Here is a 23,959-nt window from a genome sequence, read left to right as displayed (position 1 = left end):
AATGCATACTTTGCAGCTTATTAGAATGTAGTAGACTCCTGCATATTAAAAATTTAATACTTTCCAAAAATGTTGAACAAAGCAACCCAAAGATTGCAGTCAGTCAGTGATGGATGTGGGATGATGGCAATGATATGATCTTTATTATTAGCCATGTCAACAACAGTAGCTAACATGAAATTGAGAGTGTGCTATCTGCTAGGCACAGTTCTTATTGCTTTTCTGATATTATGTCATCCTCATATTACCCTGTATGTTGGGTTCTACTTTTATTTATTTTGAATGGATCCAGAACCTGAATGATAGAAGAATTAAGTAACTTGTCCAGGTTTATATGGAGCTTCTAAGAGGTAGGGATAAGACTCAAACTCAGGGGCCAGGTGTGATGGCTCACTCCTATAATCCCAGCACTTTGGGAGGCCGAGGCAGGCAGATAACTTGAGGTCAGAATCACTCCCTGGCCAACACGGTGAAACCCCTTCTCTACTAAAAATACAAAAATTAGCTGGGCATAGTGATGTGCGCCTCTAGTCTCAGCTACTCAGGAAGCCGAGGTAAGAGAATCGCTTGAATCCAGAAGGCGGAGGTTGCAGTGAGCCAATATCATGCTACTGCACTCCACTCTGGGCAACAGAAAAAGACTCCATCTTAAATAAATAAATAAATAAATAAATAAATAAATAAATAAATAAAGACTCAGATAGCTGTAACCACTAAATGGCCCTAGTCCCTACTCTTCCCCCACTGAGAGCACTGACTGCAGAATGTAACCGATGGCCACAGTCTGGAAATGTAGGTGCCTATTTGACTTATTGAATCATGTTAGATGGATAATTGATGTCCTAGTTGACTGGCTGGCAAGTCACTCAGAGTGGCTACAACAGAATGGCATACCATCGACACACTGTTGACTGATAATTTCTAAAGCCTGAATTGGGCCATGTGCACATGTACAGTGGGGTTTGTGTGTGCCAGATCCAAAACCTTCTGACATGCTAAAAGTGCGGATTTGCTTAGTGAATGTCAGAGGCAAGAATCACCTGGGACAATGCATCATAGATATAAGTTCAAGGATAAGGGAAATGTGTTAATGAACCACATTTGTTTCAGTTTCTCACAGTTCACTAAACTGTGCTTTGCTAATGAAGAACAACACAGTAAACATGTTATCTAATATCACTGAGCACATCACGTACTGTAATAGAATACCATGAAATCATTATGATGTATGTACACCAATATTTACAGAATGTATGGCCATACAGTGGTCACCATCTCCGTTTTCACCTTTTTCAATATCTTTCTTTAAAGTGTAGGGTCTGGATCTGAACATAGTATTCCAGATGTACTCTCACTGTAGTGAGTAAAGCAGGACCATCCTCCCTTCTTTTTAGGTACCACAGTCTAAAAGCTTTCTGGCAGTCAGTGGACTCAGCGAACTCATATTGATTTTGATATTTATTCGTATGAAAAGTATTTTTTGTACCCACCATGTATCAGACACTTGTTGTAGGCACTGGGGATGCATGGGTGAACAAAAGAAAATCCCTGACTCATTGATCTTTCATTATAGTAGAAGGAGACAGATTTAAAATACAGACAATCAGCCAGGCATGGTAGCACACACCTGTAATCCCAGCACTTTGGGAGGTCGAGGCAGGCGGATCACCTGAGGTCAGGAGTTCAAGAGCAGCCTGGCCAACATGGTGAAACCCAGGCTGTACTAAAAATACAAAAATTAGCTGGGCATGGTGGCATGCACCTGTAATCCCAACTACTCAGGAGGCTGAGGCAGGAGAATCGCTTGAACTCGGAAGGCAGAGACTGCAGTGAGCCAAGATCGCCCCACTGCACTCCAGCCTGGGCAACAGAGTGAGACCCTGTCTCATAAAATATATATATACACACATACAATCAGACTTATAATAAAATTCTAAGCTATGCTAAGTGAACTGGGGAAAGAGAAAGCAAGAGTAAGAGGATGGAGAATAAAGAGGCTACTGTGGTAGGCAAGGAGGTCAAGGCAACCAGGTAGGCATGGAGGACAGAGAGAGGCACTTCAGGCACAGAGAAAAAGAAGTACAAATTCCTGTAGGCAGGAAGGCACGTGGATTGTTTGAAGAACGGAAAGAGGCCAGTCCTGCTGGAGGAGTAGTAATATGGAGAAATCCAGTAAGAAAGAAGAATATTGAGGAGGTAGTAGCAGAGTGGATCATGTAGGGTCTTGTAGTTAGGAGTTTGAATTTAAGTCTAGCTGTGACAGAAAGCCATTGAAGGATTTTTCCCCCATGAGAGTGACATAATCTGTGTTAAATTTGAAAAGGATTACCTGACTGCTCTGAGGGTAATAGAATTTAGGAGGGCAAGAGTAGAAGCAGGGAAATCAATATGGACTAAAACAGCTATGTTTACATTTCTAAGATATGATCATTTTTAATTATCTTTTAATTTGATTTATAATTTAATGGCACTAAAGTCAGAAAATGTGTTCTGTGTGGCACTGTTGTCTGGCATTTCTTTGTGAACTAGGACATTATTTTTGCAAATGCTTTAGTGTTATTGAAAATAACATAGATCCTCAATTTCTTGGGTGCAGAGCTCTACACATCCATTAGTTCAAACTAGTTAAATATTATTATTCAGAGTGTTCATATTCTTGCTATTATTTGGTCAGCAGAATCTATCATTTTCTAATAGACTTTTGTTAAAATTTCATGCTAGCATTTGCTAAATTTCCTTCATACTTCTGACAACTTTTAATTAATATGTTTTAAGCTACATTGATAGATACATGCCTGGTCATGATTTATAGCTTCTGGTCATATTTTGTTGTTTTATGTGCAGTCTCTATGGAGTAAGTGAATGCTTTTTGCCTTAATTACTGTTTTGTCTAATACTAATTTTGATACCCAGCTTCCTTTTTAACTTTTATTTTAAGTTCAGGGGTACATGCACAGGATGTGCAGATTCGTTACATAGGTAAATGCATGTCATGGGAGTTTGTTTTACAGGTTATTTCCTCACCCAGACATTAAGTCTATTAATAGTACCCATGAGTTATCTTTCCTGATCCTTTCCTTCCTCCCACCCTCCACCCTCTGATAGCCCCCAGTGGGTTTATGTTCCCTAGCTTGCTCTTAGTAGGACTTTGCCTGGGGTATCATTTGCCATATCTTTATTTCCAGCCTTTCTATATTGTTTGGCTTTAAATATCTCGTTTATAAGCAGCATTTACTTGCAATTTTGTATCTGTTATAGATATTTTCTATTCCTACTGTCTTGGTTTGTATTTCTTCTCTACCATTCTCTTTCTTTTCTCCTTTTTTGTTTTTGTTTTTTGTTTCATTTTGTTTTTGTTGAGACAGAGCCTTGCTCTGTTGCCCAGCCTGGAGCACAGTGGCACGATCTCAGCTCACTGCCAACTCTGCCCCCCGGATTCAAGTGATTCTCCTGCCACAGCCTCCTGAGTAGCTGGGATTACAGGTGCGTGCCACCATGCCAAGCTAATTTTTGTATGTTTAGTAGAGACGGGGTTTCACCATATTGGCCAGGCTGGTCTTTAACTCCTGACCTCAAATGATCCGCCCACCTCGGCCTCCAAAAGTGCTGGGATTACAGGTGTGAGCCACTGTGCCCGGCCCTTCTTTTCTCCTTTTTTTTTTTTTTTTTTTTTTTTGAGACGGAGTCTCGCTCTGTCACCCAGGCTGGAGTGCAGTAGCCGGATCTCAGCTCACTGCAAGCTCTGCCTCCCGGGTTCACACCATTCTCCTGCCTCAGCCTCCCGAGTAGCTGGGACTACAGGCGCCTGCCACCTCGCCCGGCTAAGTTTTTGTATTTTTTTTAGTAGAGACGGGGTTTCACTGTGTTACCCAGGATGGTCTCGATCTCCTGACCTCGCGATCCGCCCGTCTCGGCCTCCCAAAGTGCTGGGATTACAGGCTTGAGCCACCGCGCCCGGCCCTTTTCTCCTTTTTAAACATTTTTTTTTGGTCTTTCTTTCTGGCAGTTTCTTTTGTATTCCTTCTCTTTCTGCTCTACTGGCTTCAGGACCACAGATGGCATTTCATTTATTTTATGGCCACTTTAATTTTTAACATTTATATTTATTAAGTATTTATATTATCTCTCTTAGATATGATATAGGGATCAGTCTGCTTTAACTGTCCAGTAACCTCTCTGGCAACCTTTCCTGTCCCTCCCCCTGAATATATAAACCTTGCAGCGGTGAGCTTCACTGCTGTCTCATCTCTTTGAGAACTCTTAACGCCCTCTCTGATTCACTTGAGCTAAACACACAGTCACAGTCTCCATGGCCTGCTTCTAGATCCTTATGCCAGCAAGTCTGTGACTACAGCCTACATTCTAGTTAGTATTCTGGTTTTAGTATTCTACTAGTATTCTAGTATTCTAATACTAGTATTCTACTAGTATTCTAGTATTCTGGTCCACAAAGATGGTAATCCCCCAAAATCCCCCACAGTGTATTTACTGTGGTAAAATACACATGACATAAAGTTTACCGTGTTAACTAAAGTGTATAATTCAGTGGCATCGAGTACATTGATAGTGTTGCGTAACCATCACCATCATCTAGTTCCACGATGTTTTTTATTACCCCAGACAGAAGCCCCATATTCATTCAGCAGTCCCTTTTATTTCTTTCTCCAGCCCCTGGCAACTGCTAATCTACTTTCCTGTGGAATTGCCTACTGTGGATATTTCATATAAATAGGATCATATAGTATGTGACTTTTGTATCTGGTTTCTTTTACTTAGCATAATGTTGGCAAGGTTCATCCATGCTGTAGCATGTATCCATACCTCATTTTTACAGGGGAATAATATTCCACAGTATAGATACATCACATTTTGCTTATTCATTCATCTACTGTTGGGCATTTGTGTTGTTTCCACCCTTTGATTATTATGAATAGTGCTACTATGAGCATTTGTGTACAAGTTTTTGTTTGAACATCTGTTTCCAATTCTTTTCGGGGTATACTTAGTAGAGTTGCTGGGTAATATGGCAATTCCATGCTTAACTTATTGAGGAATGGACAAGCTGTTTTTCATAGCAGTGGCACCCTTTTACATTCCCACCAGCAATGTATGAGGGTTCCAATTTCTCTACATTCTTGCTGATATATGTTATTTTCTGTTTTTTTTTTCTGTTATAATTATTCCAGTGGGTGTGAAGAATTACCCAGTTTTTAGTCTCATTTTGACTTACTGGCTTTCCATTTGTTGTTGTTGTTGTTAGTCTAACATTGCTGTGGGCTTGGAGCAAAGGAGTCAATCAAAACATGACCTGATCTCTCCGTTTTTACTGAAACCTGAAGTCTTTTATCAATTCTGGCCATAATTCTGAAGTAGATGAATTGAATGAAGCACCCATAAGCCAAAGTGTCTGATCATATAGCCATTACTTTTCTAAGAGTGTGAAAGGAGATCTTCTCTTTGTGGGGTTAGATAGACAAATACCAATTAAAGCAATCAAAGTTTGCTTCAACAAATTTCCTCTTTTGACATCACCCCTTTCCAACCAAACTAATATAATGCAGACATTAGCTAGTTAAATGAGGTCAGTGGAGACTATATGTGCTTTTCCTATGAGAATTGAGCTTCCTCAAAGGATTAGTGACAACTACAAAATCACTCTTGTCTCTCTTTTGACCTGTCCACAAAACTAGAAATTTTGGCCAGCCACAAAAGAAATTTAGGGCACACAAAAATAATTAAGAAATGTACATAGTACCTGTATTTTTCAATACTTATTTAATAATGGTCATGTTTTTATGAATATTTTTGTATTTTATATTAATGATATTTATGATTATGAACATATTGTTTATTCATGACTTTTTATGATCATAAAAGCAATACATGCTCATTTCTTTTTCCAATAAAAAAATTGAAAGCACATACTATACTTAAGAACTTTAACAACTCAGCAGGCTTACAATATGAAGGTCTCAGCCTCGGATTTGAATAATGAGCCTGGGATCCAGGTCAGGTTCTGCATGACCTGAAGATTACTGCTTAACTTTTCTGTAAATCTGATCATCACTTTGCCTCCAGTCATGAAATATTTTGTTTGAATACTCTCATTTTGTCCTGCCCTCCTTGACTGCCCCACCCAGGTGAAACTGATTTAGGACGCCACATGGACTTAGTGTTTCATGTCCTAACTTTAATCAGCAGTTACCTAGACTTTCTCCATTCTCCCCGAGCCTAGTTCTTCCATATGGCAGCTAGTGAAATTCATCCCTCCTCTCAGACTGGAAGGCTCATAGGAAAAGAACAGCATTGACTTTGGAACTGTCAGACACCTTTTCCGTCAAGGTGCCTTTTCATGTGTCCCTAATCATCCCTAATCATACCATGTCAGCTAGATACACATTCTGTGCAGGGCTCTCTTCTTATTCTTTATTTTTTATTAATTTTTTTAGAGATGGGATCTCACTGTATCACCCAGTCTGGAGTGCAGTGGCCAGACTGTAGCTCACTGTAACCTCATACTCCTGGACTCAAGTGTTCCTCTCAACTCTGCCTCCCCAGTAACTAGGACTATAAGCACACGTCACCATGCCCTGCTAATTTTTTCTTTTTTGTAGAGACAGGATCTTACTATGTTGCCCTGGCTGGTCTCAAACTCCTCACCTCAAGTGGTCTTCCCTCCTTGGCCTCCCAGAGCATTGGGTTTACAGACGTGAGCCACTGCACCCATCCCCGTCCTGTTCTTTAATATTAAATATTGTTAGCACATATTGTGTCCTCACCCTTTACTTGGCACTATGCTGTCTGTTTAGCATATGTCATCTTCTCACAGACACCTATGAGGCAGTGCTATTCTCTGCCTCATACTTTAATAGGTGAGAAAATGGAGATACAGCAGTTAAGCTACCCACCTGCACAGCTGGTGAATGGTCAGGTTCTAGTTCCAGCCTGCCTGCCTAAAGTCATCCTCTTAATCACTACATATAAAGCAGAAACCGAACACGTGCTAACATCACTGTCAGTTTGATGGTGCTGACAGAGATTAGCAACCATCAGCGCCAAATTAACTATTTAAAAATATAAGTTCGGAGGTACAAACATGATGCTAAATTCCTTATCCATGCAATTTAATCCACTTAGTTCTGTAAGGGAGGTACTGTTATTATCTCCATCTTGTAAGTTATTGTCCCCATTTTCCAGCTGAAGAAACTAAGGCTGTGTAATCTAGGGTTACTAGTTCAGAAATAGCACAGCTAGGATGTTAGGTCCGGATACCTCCAAAGCCCTAACTAACCACAACAGCACACCACAAAGAAAGGCTAGAGTAACCCCAGGGTTAGTAGTCTGGGCTTTGGGGTTTTTTTCCCTATGTTATTCTGATTTTTTATTTCTCCTTCAAACCGGTCAGCATTAGACTGGGTATATTTCCTCTACAGCAAACCAGTTTGTATCCCTCCTATGATTAGCCAGTCTCTATGTAGTTGTTTTTCTCTCCATGTTAGTAATTCCGATCTCAACTTGCACTTCTCCCTGAAAGACTCACATTGACTTTATCCAAACTTTTCCTGAAAGAGGGGTTCTGACTCCTCAGAATGCCATGCACTGTTCTGTGAAAGGTCAAAATCCAAAGCAACAGGCCCTCACTGATGGAGGGAGGAAAAATAGGCAAAGAGAACCAACGAAAGTGTGGGGGCCAGCCACAAAGCCCAGACTTGTGCTCTCAGATCTGCAGGAGCTCTTGACCACTGCAAATCCAAGCATACCTTGCATGGAAGAGCCCTGTTTGCAAATGTGGCCAAAAGCCAGAGAAGTTTGGCCCACAGAGTTTCTGCAACAAAGAATGGGGTGAAACAGTCTTGTCTGTATTGCTGTCTGTGCCATGAAATTAACCTTCCATGTGAAAAGCACATCTTATTCTTGGTATCAGTCAAGTTTTAATGCTTTAATATTGGAATGTGATTGACCTCATGGGGAAGAGACAGAGCTGCCTCCTTGAACTGCAGGAGTCTCTCTGCTTACTGGCTTTCTCAGAAACCCTGGCAAGTCTCTCTCCCTGTCTATGAAGAATTCTCTAACTGTCCAACCAGTGCTGAAGTCTTTTCTTCATCACAGCTCTTAAACTTTTCTTAGACTACACATTCCACTGTAATAGAACAAGCGGAAAGTGCTCAACTCTAGAGTGCTAGTCCTGTCTTTGCAACTTACCAGCATGCAAGTCTGGGTAAGTTGTGCCCCACACCCAGCCTCAGTCTCCCCATTTATAAAATGGCAATTATACTTATTCACCAGTATTGTAGACATTAAGCCATCCAACAAGCTCTACTGAGAGTCCACCAGAGGTGAGGATAGCTACGAAGCCTTTTCATGTTTTAAAGAGCTAAATGAGAGATAGCTAAGCCATACTTGTATATATAAAGCAATCATTAAAGTAGCATTCCCTAAAACGGGTCCCGTTGACTTGTACTTTAAAAAAAAGTACTTTTTTCCTGTAAATTTGTTTAAGTTCTTTGTAGATTCTGGATATTAACTCTTTGTCAGATGGGTAGATTGCAAAAATTTTCTCCCATTCTGTAGGTTGCCTGTTCACTCTGATGGTAGTTTCTTTTGCTGTGCAGAAGCTCTTTAGTTTAATGAGATACCATTTGTCCATTTTGGCTTTTGTTGCCATGGCTTCTGGTGTTTTAGACATGAAGTCCTTGCCCATGCCTATGTCCTGAATGGTATTGCCTGGGTTTTCTTCTAGGGTTTTTATGGTTTTAGGTCTAACGTTTAAGTCTTTAATTCATCTTGAATTAATTTTTGTATAAGGTGTAAGGAAGGGATCCAATTTCAGCTTTCTACATATGGCTAGCCAGTTTTCCCAGCACCATTTATTAAATAGGGAATCTTTTCCCCATTTCTTGTCTTTGTCAGGTGTGTCAAAGATCAGATGGGTGTAGATGTGTGGTGTGATTTCTGAGGCCTCTGTTCTGTTCCTTTGGTCTATATATCTGTCTTGGTACCAGCACCATGCTGTTTTGGTTACTGTAGCCTTTTAGTATAGTTTGAATCCAGGTAGCATGATGCCTCCAGCTTTGTTTTTTTTTGTTTGTTTGTTTGTTTGTTTGTTTGCTTAGGATTGCCTTGGCAATGAGGGCTCTTTTTTGGTTCTGTGTGAACTTTACATTAGTTTTTTCCAATTCTGTGAAGAAACTCATTGGTAGCTTGATGAGACTGGCATTGAATCTATAAATTACCTTGGGCAGTATGGCCATTTTTATCATATTGATCCTTCCTATCCATGAGCATGGAATGTTCTTCCATTTGTTTGTGTCCTCTTTTATTTTGCTGAGCAGTGGTTTGTAGTTCTCCTGGAAAAGAGGTCCTTCACATCCCTTGTAAATTGGATTTCTAGGTATTTTATTCCCTTTGTATCAATTGTGAATGGGAGTTCACTCATGAATTGGCTCTCTGTTTGTCTGTTATTGGTGTATAGGAATGTTTGTTATTTTTGGCATATTGATTTTGTATCCTGAGACTTTGCTGAAGTTGTTTATCAGCTTAAGGAGATTCTGGGTAGAGACGATGGGACTTTCTAAATATACAATCATGTCATCTGCAAACAGGGACAATTTGGCTTCTTCTTTTCCTAATTGAACACCCTTTATTTCTTTCTCTTGCCTGATTGCCCTGGCCAGAACTTGCAACACTATGTTGAATAGGAGTTGTGAGAGAGGGTATCCCTGTTTTCTGCCAGTTTTCAAAGGGAATGCTTCCAGTTTTTGCCCATTCAGTATGATATTGGCTCTAGGTTTGTCATGAATAGCTCTTATTATTTTGAGATACGTCCCATCAATACCTAGTTTATTGAGAGTTTTTAGCATAAAGGCTGTTGAATTTTGTTGAAGGCCTTTTCTGCATCTATGGAGATAATTGTGTGTTTTTTGTTGTTGGTTCTGTTTATGTGATGGATTACGTTTATTGATTTGCATGTATTGAACTAGCCTTACATCCCAGAGATGAAGCTGACTTGATCATGGTGGATAAGCTTTTTGATGTGCTGCTGGATTTGGTTCGCCATTATTTTATTGAGGATTTTCGCATCAATGTTCATCAGGGATATTGGTCTAAAATTCCCTTTTTTTGTTGTGTCTCTGCCAGGCTTTGGTATGAGGATGATGCAGGCCTCATAAAATGAGTTACAGAGGATTCCCTCTTTTTCTATTGATTGGAATAGTTTCAGAACGAATGGTACCAGCTCCTCTTTGCACTTCTGGAAGAATTCAGCTGTGAATCCATCTGGTCTTGGACTTTTTTTGGTTGGTAGGCTATTAGTTCTTACCTCAATTTCAGAGCCTATTGGCTATTGGTCTATTCAGGGATTCAACTTCTTCCTGGTTTAGTCTTGGGAGAGTGTAAGTGTTCAGGAAATTATCCATTTCTTCTAGCTTTTCTAGTTTATTTGTGTAGAGCTGTTTATAATATTCTCTGGTGATCATTTGTATTTCTGTGGGATTGGTGGTGATATCCCCTTTATCGTTTTTTATTGCATCTGTTTGATTCTTCTCTCTTTTCTTCTTTATTAGTGTTGCTAGTGGTCTATCAATTTTGTTGATCTTTTCAAAAAACCAGCTCCTAGATTCACTGATTTTTTAGAAGGGTTTTTTATGCCTCTATCTCCTTCAGTTCTGCTCTGATCTTAGTTATTTCTTGCCTTCTGCTAGCTTTTGAATTTATTCACTCTTGCTTCTCTCGTTCTTTTAATTGTGATGTTAGGGTGTTGATTTTAGATCTTTCCTGCTTTCTCTTGTGAGCATGTAGTGCTATAAATTTCCCTCTACATACTGCTTTAAATGTGTCCCAGAGATTCTGGTATGTTGTGTCTTTGTTCTCATTGGTTTCAAAGAACATCTTTATTTCTGCCTTTGTTTTGTTATTTACCCTGTAGTCATTCCGGAGCAGTTGTTCAGTTTCCATGTAGGTGTGTGGTTTTGAGTGAGTTTCTTAATCCTGAGTCCTAATTTGATTGCACTGTGGTCTGAGGGACAGTTTGTTGTGATTTCTGTACTTTTACAATTGCTGAGGAGTGCTTTACTTCCAATTATGTGGTCAATTTTGGAATAAGTGTGATGTTGTGCTGAGAAGAATGTATATTCTGTTGATTTGGGGTGGTGAGTTCTGTAGGTGTCTGTTAGGTCTTCTTGTTGCAGAGCTGAGTTCAAGTCCTGGATATCCTTGTTAACATTCTGTCTTGTTAATCTGTCTAATATTGACAGCGGGGTGTTAAAGTCTCCCATTATTATTGTGTGGAAGTCTAAGTCTCTTTGTGGGTCTCTAAGGACTTGCTTTATGAATCTGGGTGTTCCTGCATTGGGTGCATATATATTTAGGATAGTTAGCTCTTCTTGTTGAATTGATCCCTTTACCATTATGTAATGGCCTTCTTTGTCTCTTTTGATTGATCTTCGTTGGTTTAAAATCTGTTTTATCAGAGACTAGAATTGCAACCCCTACTATTTTTTGCTTTCCATTTGCTTGGTAGATCTTCCTCCATCCCTTTATTTTGAGCCTATGTGTGTCTCTGCATGTGAGATGTGTCTCCTGAATACAGTACACTGATGGTTCTTGACTCTTTGTCCAATTTTCCAGTCTGTGTCTTTTAATTGGGGCATTTAGCCCATTTACATTTTAGGTTAATATTGTTATGTGAGAATTTGATCCTGTGATTATGATGTTAGCTGGTTATTTTGCCCTTTAGTTGATGCAGTTTCTTCCTAGTGTTGATGGCCTTTACAATTTGGCATGTTTTTGCAGTGGCTAGTATGGGTTGTTTCTTTCCATATTTAGTGCTTCCTGTTCTCGTAAGGCAGACCTGGTGGTGACAAAATCTCTCAGCATTTGCTTGTCTGTAAAGGATTTTATTTCTCCTTAACTTATGAAGCTTAGTTTGGCTGGATATGAAATTCTGGGTTGAAAATTCCCTTCTTTAAGAGTATTGAATATTGGCCCCACTGTCTTCTGGCTTGTAGAGTTTCTACCAAGAGATCTGCTGTTTGTCTGTTGAGCCAACCTTTGTAAGTAACATTTCTCTCTGGCTGCCCTTAACACTTTTTCCTTCATTTCAACTTTGGTGAATCTGACAATTATGTGTCCTGGGGTTGCTCTTCTTGAGGAGTATCTTTGTGGTGTTCTCTGTATTTCCTCAATTTGAACATTGGCCTGCTTTGCTAGGTTGGGGAAGTTCTCTTGGATAATATTCTGAAGAGTGTTTTCCAACTTGGTTCCATTCTCCCCGTCACTTTCAGTTACACAAGTGAAATGTAGATTTGGTGTTTTCACATAGTCCCATATTTCTTGGAGGCTTTGTTCATTTCTTTGTACTCTTTTTTCTCTAAACTTCTTTTCTCACTTTATTTCATTACTTTGATCTTCAGTCACCGATACCCTTTCTTCTACTTGCTCGAATCAGCTATTGAAATTTGTGCATGTGTCACATAGTTCTCATGCCATAGTTTTCAGTTTCATCCAGTCATTTAAGCTCTTCTCTACACTGTTTATTCTAGTTAACCATTCGTCTAATCTTTTTTCAAGGTTTTTAGCTTCTTTTTGATGGGGTTGAACATCCTCCTTTAGCTCAGAGAAATTTGTTATTACTGACCTTCTGAAGCCTACTTCTGTCAGCTCATCAAAGTCATTCTCCATCCAGCTTTGTTCCATTGCTAGTGAGGAGCTGTGATCCTTTGGAGGAGAAGAGTCACTCTGGTTTTTAGAATTTTCAGCTTTTCTGCTCTGGTTTCTCCCCATCTTTGTGGTTTTATCTACCTTTGGTCTTTGATGTTGGTGACCTACAGATGGGGTTTTGGTGTGGATGTCCTTTTTGTTGATGTTGATGCTATTCCTTTCTGTTTGTTAGTTTTCCTTCTAACAGTCAGGTCCCTCAGCTGCAGCTCTTTTGGAGTTTGCTGGAGGTCCACTCCAGACCCTGTTTGCCTGAGTGTCACCATCAGAGGCTGCAAAAAGGCAAATATTGCAGAACAGCAAATATTGCTGCCTGATCCTTCCTCTGGAAGCTTCACCCCAGAGGAGCACCTGCCTGTTTGAGGTGTCAGTTGGCCCCTACTAGGAGGTGTCTCCCACTTAGGCTATATAGGGGTCAGGGACCCACTAGAGGAGGCAGTCTGTCATTCTCTGAGCTCAAACACCATACCGGGAGAACCACTACTGTCTTCAGAGCTGTCAGACAGGGATGTTTAAGTCTGCAGAAGTTTCTGCTGCCTTTTCTTCAGCTGTGCCCTGCCCCCGGAGGTGGAGTCTACAGAGGCAGCAGGCCTGGCTAAGCTGCATTGGGCTCTGCCCAGTTCAAGGTTCCCCAGCCACTTTATTTACCTACTCAAGCCTCAGCAATGGTGAACACCCCTCCCCCTGCCAGGCTGCTGCCTCGCAGGTTGATCTCAGACTCCTGTGCTAGCAGTGAGCAAGGCTCCATGGGTGTGGGACCTGCTGAGCTAGGCACGGGATATAATCTCTAGCTGTGCCATTTGCTAAGACCATTGGAAAAGTGTAGTATTTGGGTGGGAGTGTCTTGTTTTTCCAGGTACTGTCTGAAATGGCTTCCCTTGGCTAGGAAGGGGAAATCCCCCAACCTCTTGCACTTCCCAGATGAGGCAATGCGCCACCCTGCTTCAGCTCACCCTCTGTGGGCTGCACTCACTGTCCAACCAGTCCCAATGAGATGAACCAGGTACCTCAGTTGGAAATGCAGAAATCACCCTCTTCTCCATCAGTCATGCTGGGAGCTGCAGACTGGAGCTGCTCCTATTCAGCCATCTTGTAACAGACCTGGGGGCTCAAATTTTTTTAGCTTATATTTTAAGAATGGCTACTTACATATTATGGGAAAGTTTTTTATAGAACACTGGAAAATGCTAGCAGGAAGGCTCAGGCAGTTAGAAGAGATGTTGTTTTGTATGTTGTGAAGATGAAATTGTCACCTGAGAAACAGAAGAGTGCATTGTTCATTGTCAAGTGCCACCTTCCCAGCCTGTCTCTGATCTCACAGGGGTTTGGGATTGTTATATGAGAGTTAATTTTGTCTTTCTAAATGCAGAACAAAGATCTAGACTACCTTTTATACTCCTGTTATAGTTCCTGGTACTGTGATGGTTGCATAAAAGTGCAACCAATTGAGCTCTAGCATTCCTGATCACAGCCATGTAAGGATAAAACATCTGCCTCTTTACATACCCAAAAGCAACCTCTGTGACAACTGCACTCCCACAGAACTGAGTCCAGGTTACACTCCGTTACTTTGGGCTCTTGGGTTGGATGTTGAGGAAGCCATTCTTAGCCAAGGCATCCCAGTTAATCCTCTTATCTGACCTTACCCCTAAAGAAGAAAATGTATCAGTATTTTTTTCTCCTATGCAGTTTGCTGCATTTCAGGAAGCTTGACCAGCAAATTAGAATTAAAACTTTATGTCTCCTTCTGATTTCCTTATTCCTAGATATATGTATGTAATTCAAGCCCATCTCCCCACTATCCTTTGGACACACACAGACGCACACAGGTGCATGCATGCATGCACACATGTGCACAAACACACATACACACAGTAGGAGAACCACTGATTTTTCACTTCCTGCGAAGTTTCTTTGAATTCTTTGTAACCTTCAAACTATGAGAGATTTGCCTTGAGATACTACCTTTACGTTAACAATTATGTTTTAATATGTCTGTCCTCTTAGAGGAGACCCACTGATGATGTCTAGAGAGAGCAAAAAGCAAATTTTAAGCTGCCAGAAAGAGTCAACATGGAAATGCACAGAATTTTGTGAGAGTTGACAGCTGAGATAGTGTAATTGTGAACATTTTTATAAAGGAGTTTTAGTATACTGTAGAAGGCACAGAGGAACTTAAAAGACATGATGTAGGATTGAAGGAAATGCCAACTGTGCACCCTAATACATCAGACTCCTAGGCATTTCACACTTTACATTTCCAAAGCTAAACCTTCAAACCCCAAACCTCCCACCTACCAAACTCTCCCTTCAAATATTCACTCCCTCACCTCCTGCTCTGTAGCTCAGTAAATGGCTGTTGCCTCTCCAATTGCCAAGCAATACAAGGGTTATCCCTCACTCTGCCTCCTTTCTCATTCCCAAGCCCCATTAGTTACCAACCCCTGCCAGTGCTAAAAATGTAACTTTTCTTCTACTACTTCCACTTCAGTTCAGGTGGCTATTGTTTCTTAGCTGGGTGACTACAGTAATCTACCTGGCCTCTCATATCATGTACTTCTCTTTCTAGCAGACCCCACAAGGTAACCAGAGTGATCATGATTAGTTCACACCTTCTCCTGCTTAAAACTCTTCAGTGACTTATCATTTCTGAAGAAAGTTCAAAACCCTTAAAATGGAGTATAAAAGCAAAATGGGTAGATAGACTTGCCAGATATCTGGACATACCACAAAGCCACAGAAACAAAGGTAATATGGCATTGGTATAAGAATAGATAGACAATAAGACAGTCTACAAGTCTGAGTCAGACTCAGATATATTTGGGAATTAATATGTGCCAAAGTGATACCACATAATAATGGGGAAAAAATAATGATTGTTCAGTAGATAGTGTTGAGGAAACTGCCTTCCATTTGAATTCCTATGTAAGTACATACTGAAGTAGACTTCAGAGAGAATAAAGACTTAATATGAAAAGTAAAACTCAAATGTTGATAGAAGAAAATATATAGAATGAACTAGGAAAGGAAAGGATTTCTTTGTGAAAAATCCCAAGACACAATCCTTTAGGAGAAACAAATGTTTTCTTACATCAAAAGTAAACATTTCTGTTCATCAAAGAACAGCATGGGCAATGTTAAATTGTTCTCTCTCCCTTGAGCATCAAAATCCAAGCACATAGTCTTGCTCTCTGTCCCTTAAGTATACCAAGCTCTTTTTCGCAGAGGGCCAAATACACTTGTCTGTGTCTCTGTCTGAAAAGTTCTTTGTTTTCTGGTTCAGCTAGTCAGTTCTCACTCATCCCTGTGATTTTTGCTAAAATGTCTTTCCCTTAGTAAGGCCTTTCGTGACCACCTGAGTTAGAGGAGGTCTCACTGCGTGTGATCTCATTTCACCTTCTACTTTGTGTTCACTGCACACATTGAGATTGCAATTATATGATCACTTACAGAACTCAGTTCAGTGTCTATGTCTGTTAGTAGTTTGTAAACTCCAGCAGACCAGGGGCTACCTGCTCAGCCCTGAGGACAGTGCTTTATGCTCAGAAGATACTTGAAAATATTAATACAGTGGATTAATGAGGGGCAGTTGGGGCACATTCACTACCACATGCCAGATAAGTGCTACATGACCAGCATAGATTCCAGGCATCTTTTGACCTTTACGTCTGCAAGGATTTGAGTAATAATGTGTGCTGCTGCTTCTTTCTGTCACCTAGAGACTCAACATCTCAAGTCTAATTTGTATCTTCTACCATTCCTTGCACTGCATTAGGAAGTGAACAAATATTTGCTGGCTGTATATCTATATGGCCTCCTCCCATCACACTAAGTTTTCTATGTTTAGATTATTACATCATTCATGCTTAATGGCTTGCCTTTTGAAAACTGACAGTTACTGTCAACCTTTCTTTAATTATTTCTTTTGTTGACAACTCTCACTCTCTGTTGACTCTTAATTTGATCTGAGCATTCAGTTATTCAGCAAATATTTATTGAAAGCCTAATGGGTGCCAAGAATATGTGGGGCACTAGCAAAGCTGGCAGTCCCCTTGCAGTGGTGACAGATGAACATGACCCCTCAAAGGAATCATTGAGACAAAACAGCTAAACTTAGTGAAGTATTGAGAGAGACCAAAATGCTCCCAAATTTGGGCACAGTGCAGAGAGTAGCTGAATAGGAATGCTACAATGGGAAAACTGGACTGTTTCCCAGCTTATTTTGAGAAAGAGCTTCACAGTGTAGCTTCATTATTCATGACTGGAAAAAAACTTTCAAAACAATAGAAATCTACCCAAGCATATTTATAAAAAGAGACTCCAAGAAAATAGAAATAACTGTACTATAGTATTGTTCAGTAACTTGTTATGCTTTTAAAAGGATCAATTCAGAGACAAAGCATCCTATCGAAAATAATAATGTTAATAGTAGAGATATTTGATGCTTGCTGAAGAGAAACAAACTATCCTTTGAAAGTGATTTTAATGACAAATCTTACTTTGTAGAAGTCAGTTTTTTTCCAGGGGATATTCAAAGTTGCTGTTATTTTAGTAAACCCAGATCACTGCAACCAATGCCTTTTGATAATGACTGCAGAGAAGTCACTGCATTCTGACTACCCAGTGTTGCGAGCCTTCCAGAAGAATGGTTGTGCAGAGAGAGCCCTGGGTGAAGAACTTGCTGTGAGAGGACCCATGGACTATTCCTTTAGTATTTCCATAGGCAAAATCTCATGGAAATATATTTTGTCTCAGTGTAAGGGAGAATTTTCTAATGTGATCAAAAGTGAAATTGTTTGTCCACAGTGTATGAAACTCCCTGCCTACTCAAAGATGGGGTCCTTTCCAAGGTCTCTTCCTGAAACTCAAGATCTTAGAATTTTGCAGCCTAATACAGCTTTCAATTATATATAAAAATACTTTATATTTTATGATAGTTTTATATGTATCATAAAACTGTGAAGTGAGTACAGGGTGTTTCTATACATACCAAACTCAGGCTTTCCTATTAATATCTAACATTGGTAGGTGAATTTTGTCACAATTAATGAACCAATAATGATACATTATTATGAAAGTCCACCCTCTATTTCGATTACCTTGGTTTTTTTTTTTTTTTTTTTTAACTAATATCCTTTTTCCGTCCAAGGTTTCTATCCACGTTATGTATAGCTCTCATGTCTCCCTACGCTCTCAGCTGTGATGGTGTCTCAGATTTTCTTTGCTTTTGATGACCTCGACAGTTTTGAAGAGTACTGGTAAGGTATTTTGTAAAATGGCCATCAATTGATATTTGCTATTTCCTCATGTTTAGATGGGGATTATGAATGTCGAGGAGGAAGGAGACCACAGAGGCAAAGTGCCGTTGCCTTTTTATCATATGAAGGGAGCATGCTGTCAACATAATATACCAGTCTTCATGTTGATTTTGGTCAGCTGGCTGAGGTAGTGTTGGTCAGATATCTCAACTGTAAAATTACTCTTTTACTTCCCTTTCTATACGGTGCTCTTAGAAATGAAGATACTAGGCACAAATCACCATTAAGGAGTGAGGAGTTCATCCAGGTAGATTTTTTGGAATTCCTCTATCTGGGGAGATTTGACTATTCATCCTCTTTTATCTGTTCATTTATATCTGTATACACTCATGGATATTTATTTTATGCTCTGGGTTATAATGCAATACTGCATTATTTGTTTTGTTCCTCAAATGCTTTCAGCTTTAGCTGTTGAGAGTTCTTTCGATTGTCTTCTGTGTCGCTTTGACATACCCCTGATTGTAAGGTTTTTTGTTTTTTTGTTTTTTAAACACTTCCTTTCTGGCATTAAAAGACGCTGCAGCCTCATGTTGAGGATTTCTTGCCCCAGAACTAGTGTCAGCCATTTCTCTAAGGAGCTCGCCTAATGTAGCTTTTGTTTGTTTGTTTATAGTTTTAAAGTATTTCTAGAGTCATTGCAGGTACTTTACACCTATTTTTCTTGATTTTTAGGGGTGTTTTTTTCAACATCATTATGTAGCCTTTAATTTCATTTCACGGATGCAGAAACTAAAAGAGAAATGATTTACCCAAGGCCACACAGTTACCATAGAAGTAGAGTTGCTGTAAAGCCTAAATTGTTTGACTCCAAAGCTCACACTCTGCACATTTACTTTACAAGGTCAGTCTAACTTGTTACCTTAGTTAGTGTTAGATAGAAACAGTGCTGCTGTGACCAGCCTGCCCTTTTGTTAGGAGGAAAGGTGAAAACCAGCTGAGCTTTCCTCTGGTTAGTCTTCCCTCAGGATTCCAGCCACGCTGAGAGTTCAAAGCCTTTCCTGAATGTGGGAGTTATTGTGTGCTATCTCGTGGTTTTCACTATTTATCTGAATTCCCAGATCAGATTGTTAGCTCTTCAGAGAGCAAGGAAAATATACTACACTCTAGGATTATTAAGGTAAGTAACTTCTGGCAGCCACATCATATCAAAACAGGCTGTGATGATATGGTTGCTATCAAATACAAATATCAAAATCTGCACCTTTCATACCAGGAGAGCATAAATCTTGATTGAAGTGATATCACATTCCCTCCCCTTTCCTCCACTTTTGAAAGCCACCTGGGGATGGGTGTTGGCTGCCATTCTGCCGTGTGGAGGTGGCTGGACTGGACTGGCCGTTCCAGTCAGCATCCCCACCAGTTTTAGAAGGAAAAAGACATTAAACAGCCCACAATTTTCTTACCTCCATGACCTTCTTTTTTCATTTCAATAGATAAAATTGTATCTATTCTTTTCAAGTCTTAGCCCAAGTATTCATTCCGTCAGGAACTCTTCTTTGCTTCCCACTCCACAGCCCCAAGCTGAGAGTAATCTCATCCTTCAGGGAAGTCCCCAAACATCTTGTAGCTCCGTAATCACTCTTGTTATTCTCTGCCTAGCATATTTGTGACCATCTCCTAGTCTCCATTAGAATATAAGACTTAGAAGGTAAAGACTGAGCTTTGCCTACCTTCTGCTTGCTCACAACTTGTAGGACCATGATTTTTACGTATTTGGGGCTCAATGCATTGAGTTATTATTGAATTTTCAGGCAGGTATATACCATATGGTGACAAAGGTTCAGAAAGGTAGGAATGCCTGCCAGATTCCTTTTTCCATGTTCTTTGTCAGAGATTCATCCTTTAATTTCTGGCTTTGCTTTACCCTAAGAAAATGACAACTTCTAAACCAAGAGTTGGCACGCAATGGCCTTTGAGCTACATTCAACCCTCTGCCTCTTCTTGTATCACCAGTGATCTAAGAATGATTTTCATGTTTTTAAGTGATGGGAGGGAGAGACAAAACACAAAAAGAATAATATCTCATGGCATATTCAGTTTATATTAAATTTTAAATATAAAATTGAAATTTTATGAAATTTAGATGTCATTTTCCATGAATAATATTTAATGAAATACAGTTATACCCTCTTTGTTTATGTATGGCCTAAGACAAGTTTTACACTGAAACAGCAGAGTTGAGTAGTTACAACAGGGACATACATCCCATGAAACCTAAAATATTCAGTGTCAAGACTTTCAACAAAACTCGTGCGGCCGGGCGCGGTGGCTCATGCCTGTAATCGCAGCACTTTGGGAGGCCGAGATGGGTGGATCACGAGGTCAGTAGATCGAGACCATCCTGGCTAACATAGTGAAACCCCGTGTCTACTAAAAATACAAAAAACAAAAACAAAAAAAAAACTAGCTGGGCGTAGTGGTGGGCGCCTGTAGTCCCAGCTACTCTGAGGCTGAGGCAGGAGAATGGCGTGAACCCGGAAGGCGGAGCTTTCAGTGAGCCGAGATCGCCTCACTGCCCTCCAGCCTGGGCAACTGAGCAAGACTCCGTCTCAAAAAAAAAAAAAAAAAAAGGGTAGGGGGGCCAAGTCCTATTCTGAGTCATGCCCAGAAATGTGTACCACTGTGTGAAAGAGTTGGGGAGCCCTTTAGATAAAGGGCAGAGTAGATACAGGCACAGACGGTCTGTAGGAAGAGGAATCTGGAGACAAGAAAAGGAAGAAAAGGCAGGCAGAGGCATACCTGGGGACATCACATCTCCTGGGTTTTTATGCATGCATTGCAAACATCTCCACAAAGGATTCTTACAGTTGGTGGGTATGCCCGAGGGGCAGATCCTGGGTATTTTACAGAACCTGCCTGCTCTTCTGTAAGGACTCTGCATGACTCCTTTGAAGAAAGGATGGCATTAGATTATCATTCATTTCTGATCATTCTTTGTACCAAGACTAACTAATATTTTCAGTAAGTGCTAATGGGCTTTGTGTCTTAATTGTCTGTGATTCAAACATAATAATGTGTGTGTGTTCTGGGGGAATCTATACTGTGTGAGAGAGAGAGAGAGAGAGAGAGAGAGTGTGTGTGTGTGTGTGTGTGTGTGTGTGTGTATTTCTTTGGAGGAAATCTGTTTTAGATAGTTGCTAGTTAATTATCATGTACGTAAGGATCATTAAACATTTGGAGTTTTCGAGTAAAGACACATTGATTGGAACTTGGCTAAAGCCATTTCAGCAGAGAGTTGTAATGACAGTTCTTTTTGTTTAGAAATATATCATTTTCATGTGTTTCTCTTATTTTCTTATTGTAGGGTAATGCCCTGTACTTCAAGTCTGCCCGAAATGTTACAGTGAACATTCTCAATGACCAGACTAAAGTGCTAACTCAGCTTATAACAGGTAAGAAAAGGGAGAACTTCGCAGTGCCTGGCCCATGCTAGGCACTCAGAAAACAGAATTCATGGTCAAAGGAAACACCATATGAACTTGAAAATAAAGTGTGCTAACACACTGTGTTGAGAAAAAGAATGTAGCATGTGTTCCATGATTCCACTAGAGGGTAGAATTCCATCTGTACACAATTTAAACTTAGGAAATCTAATGATACCTACTTAGTGGGCTAAGGAAAAAAACTTCTACCTATTTAGTGGGGTAAGAAAAAAAAATTTTTTTTCTAAGCAGATTTTCACAGAACATGGCCCCTAAATATAAGCCAGCTGCTTCATCTGGTGCTCAACCAAGGAAAAGTTTCTTGCTCCAGTGCTGGAGGAAAAACAGGCTGTGTTGGATTGGTTGAGAGAAGAACGCAGTATCTACAAAGCTGGGGACCATACTTTATGGGCTGTGAAAGGGATTTTTAACTATAGTTTGAACCCATGCCATATTTGCTGTACGTGCTGACTTTGAACCTAACTCAATTGCAAGATGTGGATGTATCTTTACTGAATATGTTTGTGTGTAATTCCTTTTAATATAGCAGATCTGCGCCTAACAGCTGTGGAAAACACCCACTGGGTTTTAAGCTATAAATTCTTGAAATCTAAACAAGGACTGGTTATTCACAATCATGATTATAATGATAAACATGGACCTCATGATTTGGTAACATGTTAAGCAGCACAATCAATGCCCACTCTGTAAGCAGTGAACAGGGAGGCATTATGCACCCCCACAGTGGAAGGGAAAAGGAATGTATGTGTGAATGGCATTGTTATACTTACAGACAGAAAACGCCATTTGTTTGGCTTCAGGGATAAGAGAAAAGTATACAGATGGACATTTTGAGAAGCCAGTTACCCAAATGCCTTGAAACTTTACTGTTATTGTGAATAAAATATCTGGAACCCACTAATAAGCCATGGGGAAACGGGTACCTTTGTGCCCAGAGTCTTCACTCCTGGTGAGACAGCCTCGCTCCCACTCTGCCCCTGGACTGCTGCATATGGATGTCTAGAGATTCACAGCCAGTGGGTGATTTGGACTATCCGCCAATCAAGAAACTCATGGATTGAAGGAACTGCTGCCCGGCAGAGCCCATAATCCATAAACATGTTGTTTCAGCGTGTGACTGGATCTTCCGCCTTGCTTATATAACATCTGGTCCACAGTCACAATGCTAAATAATTAAATAAACAGCTTCAGTAAGCAATGATTTAAGCAGCTTGTGTGAAAATTGGCTCCAGGAGGGTAATAAATCCAACCTCCAGCTCCCAGATTTTCACATTCAAAAGGAACTTATTTAGCCTGTTGATCATTTCCCATTTATTTGTAGTGAGAGATTTGGTTTACTTGAGAGATTTTGCTTTGATAAAGCTGGAACTGCCCAAGTGACTATTACTCAGCAAAAGAGTGAGTCAGTCTATTTTTCCCCCCACCTCTTCCTCTCCCTACTCTTCTGACGCCCCTTTTCCTCTCCCTTTCAGTGCTTCTCTCCCTTTTCCTTCCCCTCTCTCCTCTCACCCCTTTATCTCTCTCCTTCCCCTTCTCTCCTCTCATCTCTCTTCTTCCCCTCTTCCCTTGTTTCTTCCTCCTTCTCCCTCCTCCTGTGTCACTATTCTTGACTCTATCCCTCCAATAGTATTTGGTGTTTGTTTTCTGTCTCCCTACGATGAACTCTGAAGAAGATAATAGATATGTTTAAAACATCATTCTAAACACACAATACACACACATGCAGCACATACACCCTTAAAAGTTTTCCTTCAATACACTCCTTTTACATTACATTAATGCACACAGTGGAAAAGCACCCAGCCATCCCAGCAGACAATACCTTCTAATGCCTGTTGTGCTGGGTGCTGTACTTATTGCAAAACCAATCACTCCTGTCTTCTCAGTAGTGAGGTCTACGAAGGCAATCCTGAGGAATAAAGAATTTTACTTACCTAAAGAATGTCTCAAAAACCCATTAGCAATTCTAATGTTAGATGTCCAGGAAGTCTTTTCACAGGAAACAATGTTTCACATGACAGTAAAGTTCTCAAATTAGAACACAAATGCCTATTTGACCATAAGGCAGGCTGCTGATTTAGTATCTCAATAGTGGGTCTGAATGGGGAACCCTCCTACCTACATGGAGGAAAGCAGTGGAGATGCTTTGGACAGCATCATGAGGGAGTGGGGAAGGGTCCTAGTATTAAGAGAGTTGGGGAGAGAAATTAGGTTTGAAGGCCACCAGGCCTTTGCACCGCCCAGATTCATGGAGACTGTTGATGCATCCTGATGGGACTCCAGTTCTCCTCCCTGTTTAGGAGATTAATTAAGGAGGGACTCCACACATAGACTACACAGAGGGGGATTAACTCAAGATTAGTTTCACATTAGTAATAGTGGTTTTTTCCATCCTGGAGAACAGTGAGTTCAACATGTGACCTCCTGAGCTGTCTCCTGCTCCATTTGCATTTTTCTCTAGAGTCATTTTTAAGGATTCCAGCC

The 23,959-nt window shown here is 40.3% G+C and overlaps 1 protein-coding gene across 10 annotated transcripts in view; it reads left to right on the top strand.

Annotated features, from left to right (window-relative positions):
* The window catches only part of LOC105482381 (sarcoglycan delta), a 1,038,167-nt gene that overhangs the window by 866,122 nt on the left and 148,086 nt on the right, over window positions 1-23,959 (top strand). For all 10 annotated transcript variants that reach the window (XM_011742435.3, XM_024792975.2, XM_071098159.1 and 7 more), the window contains one exon: window positions 21,337-21,424. In XM_011742435.3, the coding sequence (XP_011740737.1) occupies window positions 21,337-21,424 (88 nt within the window). The remainder of the gene's footprint in view (window positions 1-21,336; window positions 21,425-23,959) is intronic.

Source organism: Macaca nemestrina, chromosome 6, assembly GCF_043159975.1.
Source record: "Macaca nemestrina isolate mMacNem1 chromosome 6, mMacNem.hap1, whole genome shotgun sequence".
NCBI lineage: Eukaryota > Metazoa > Chordata > Mammalia > Primates > Cercopithecidae > Macaca > Macaca nemestrina.
This window is presented reverse-complemented; position numbering and strand designations above follow the sequence as displayed.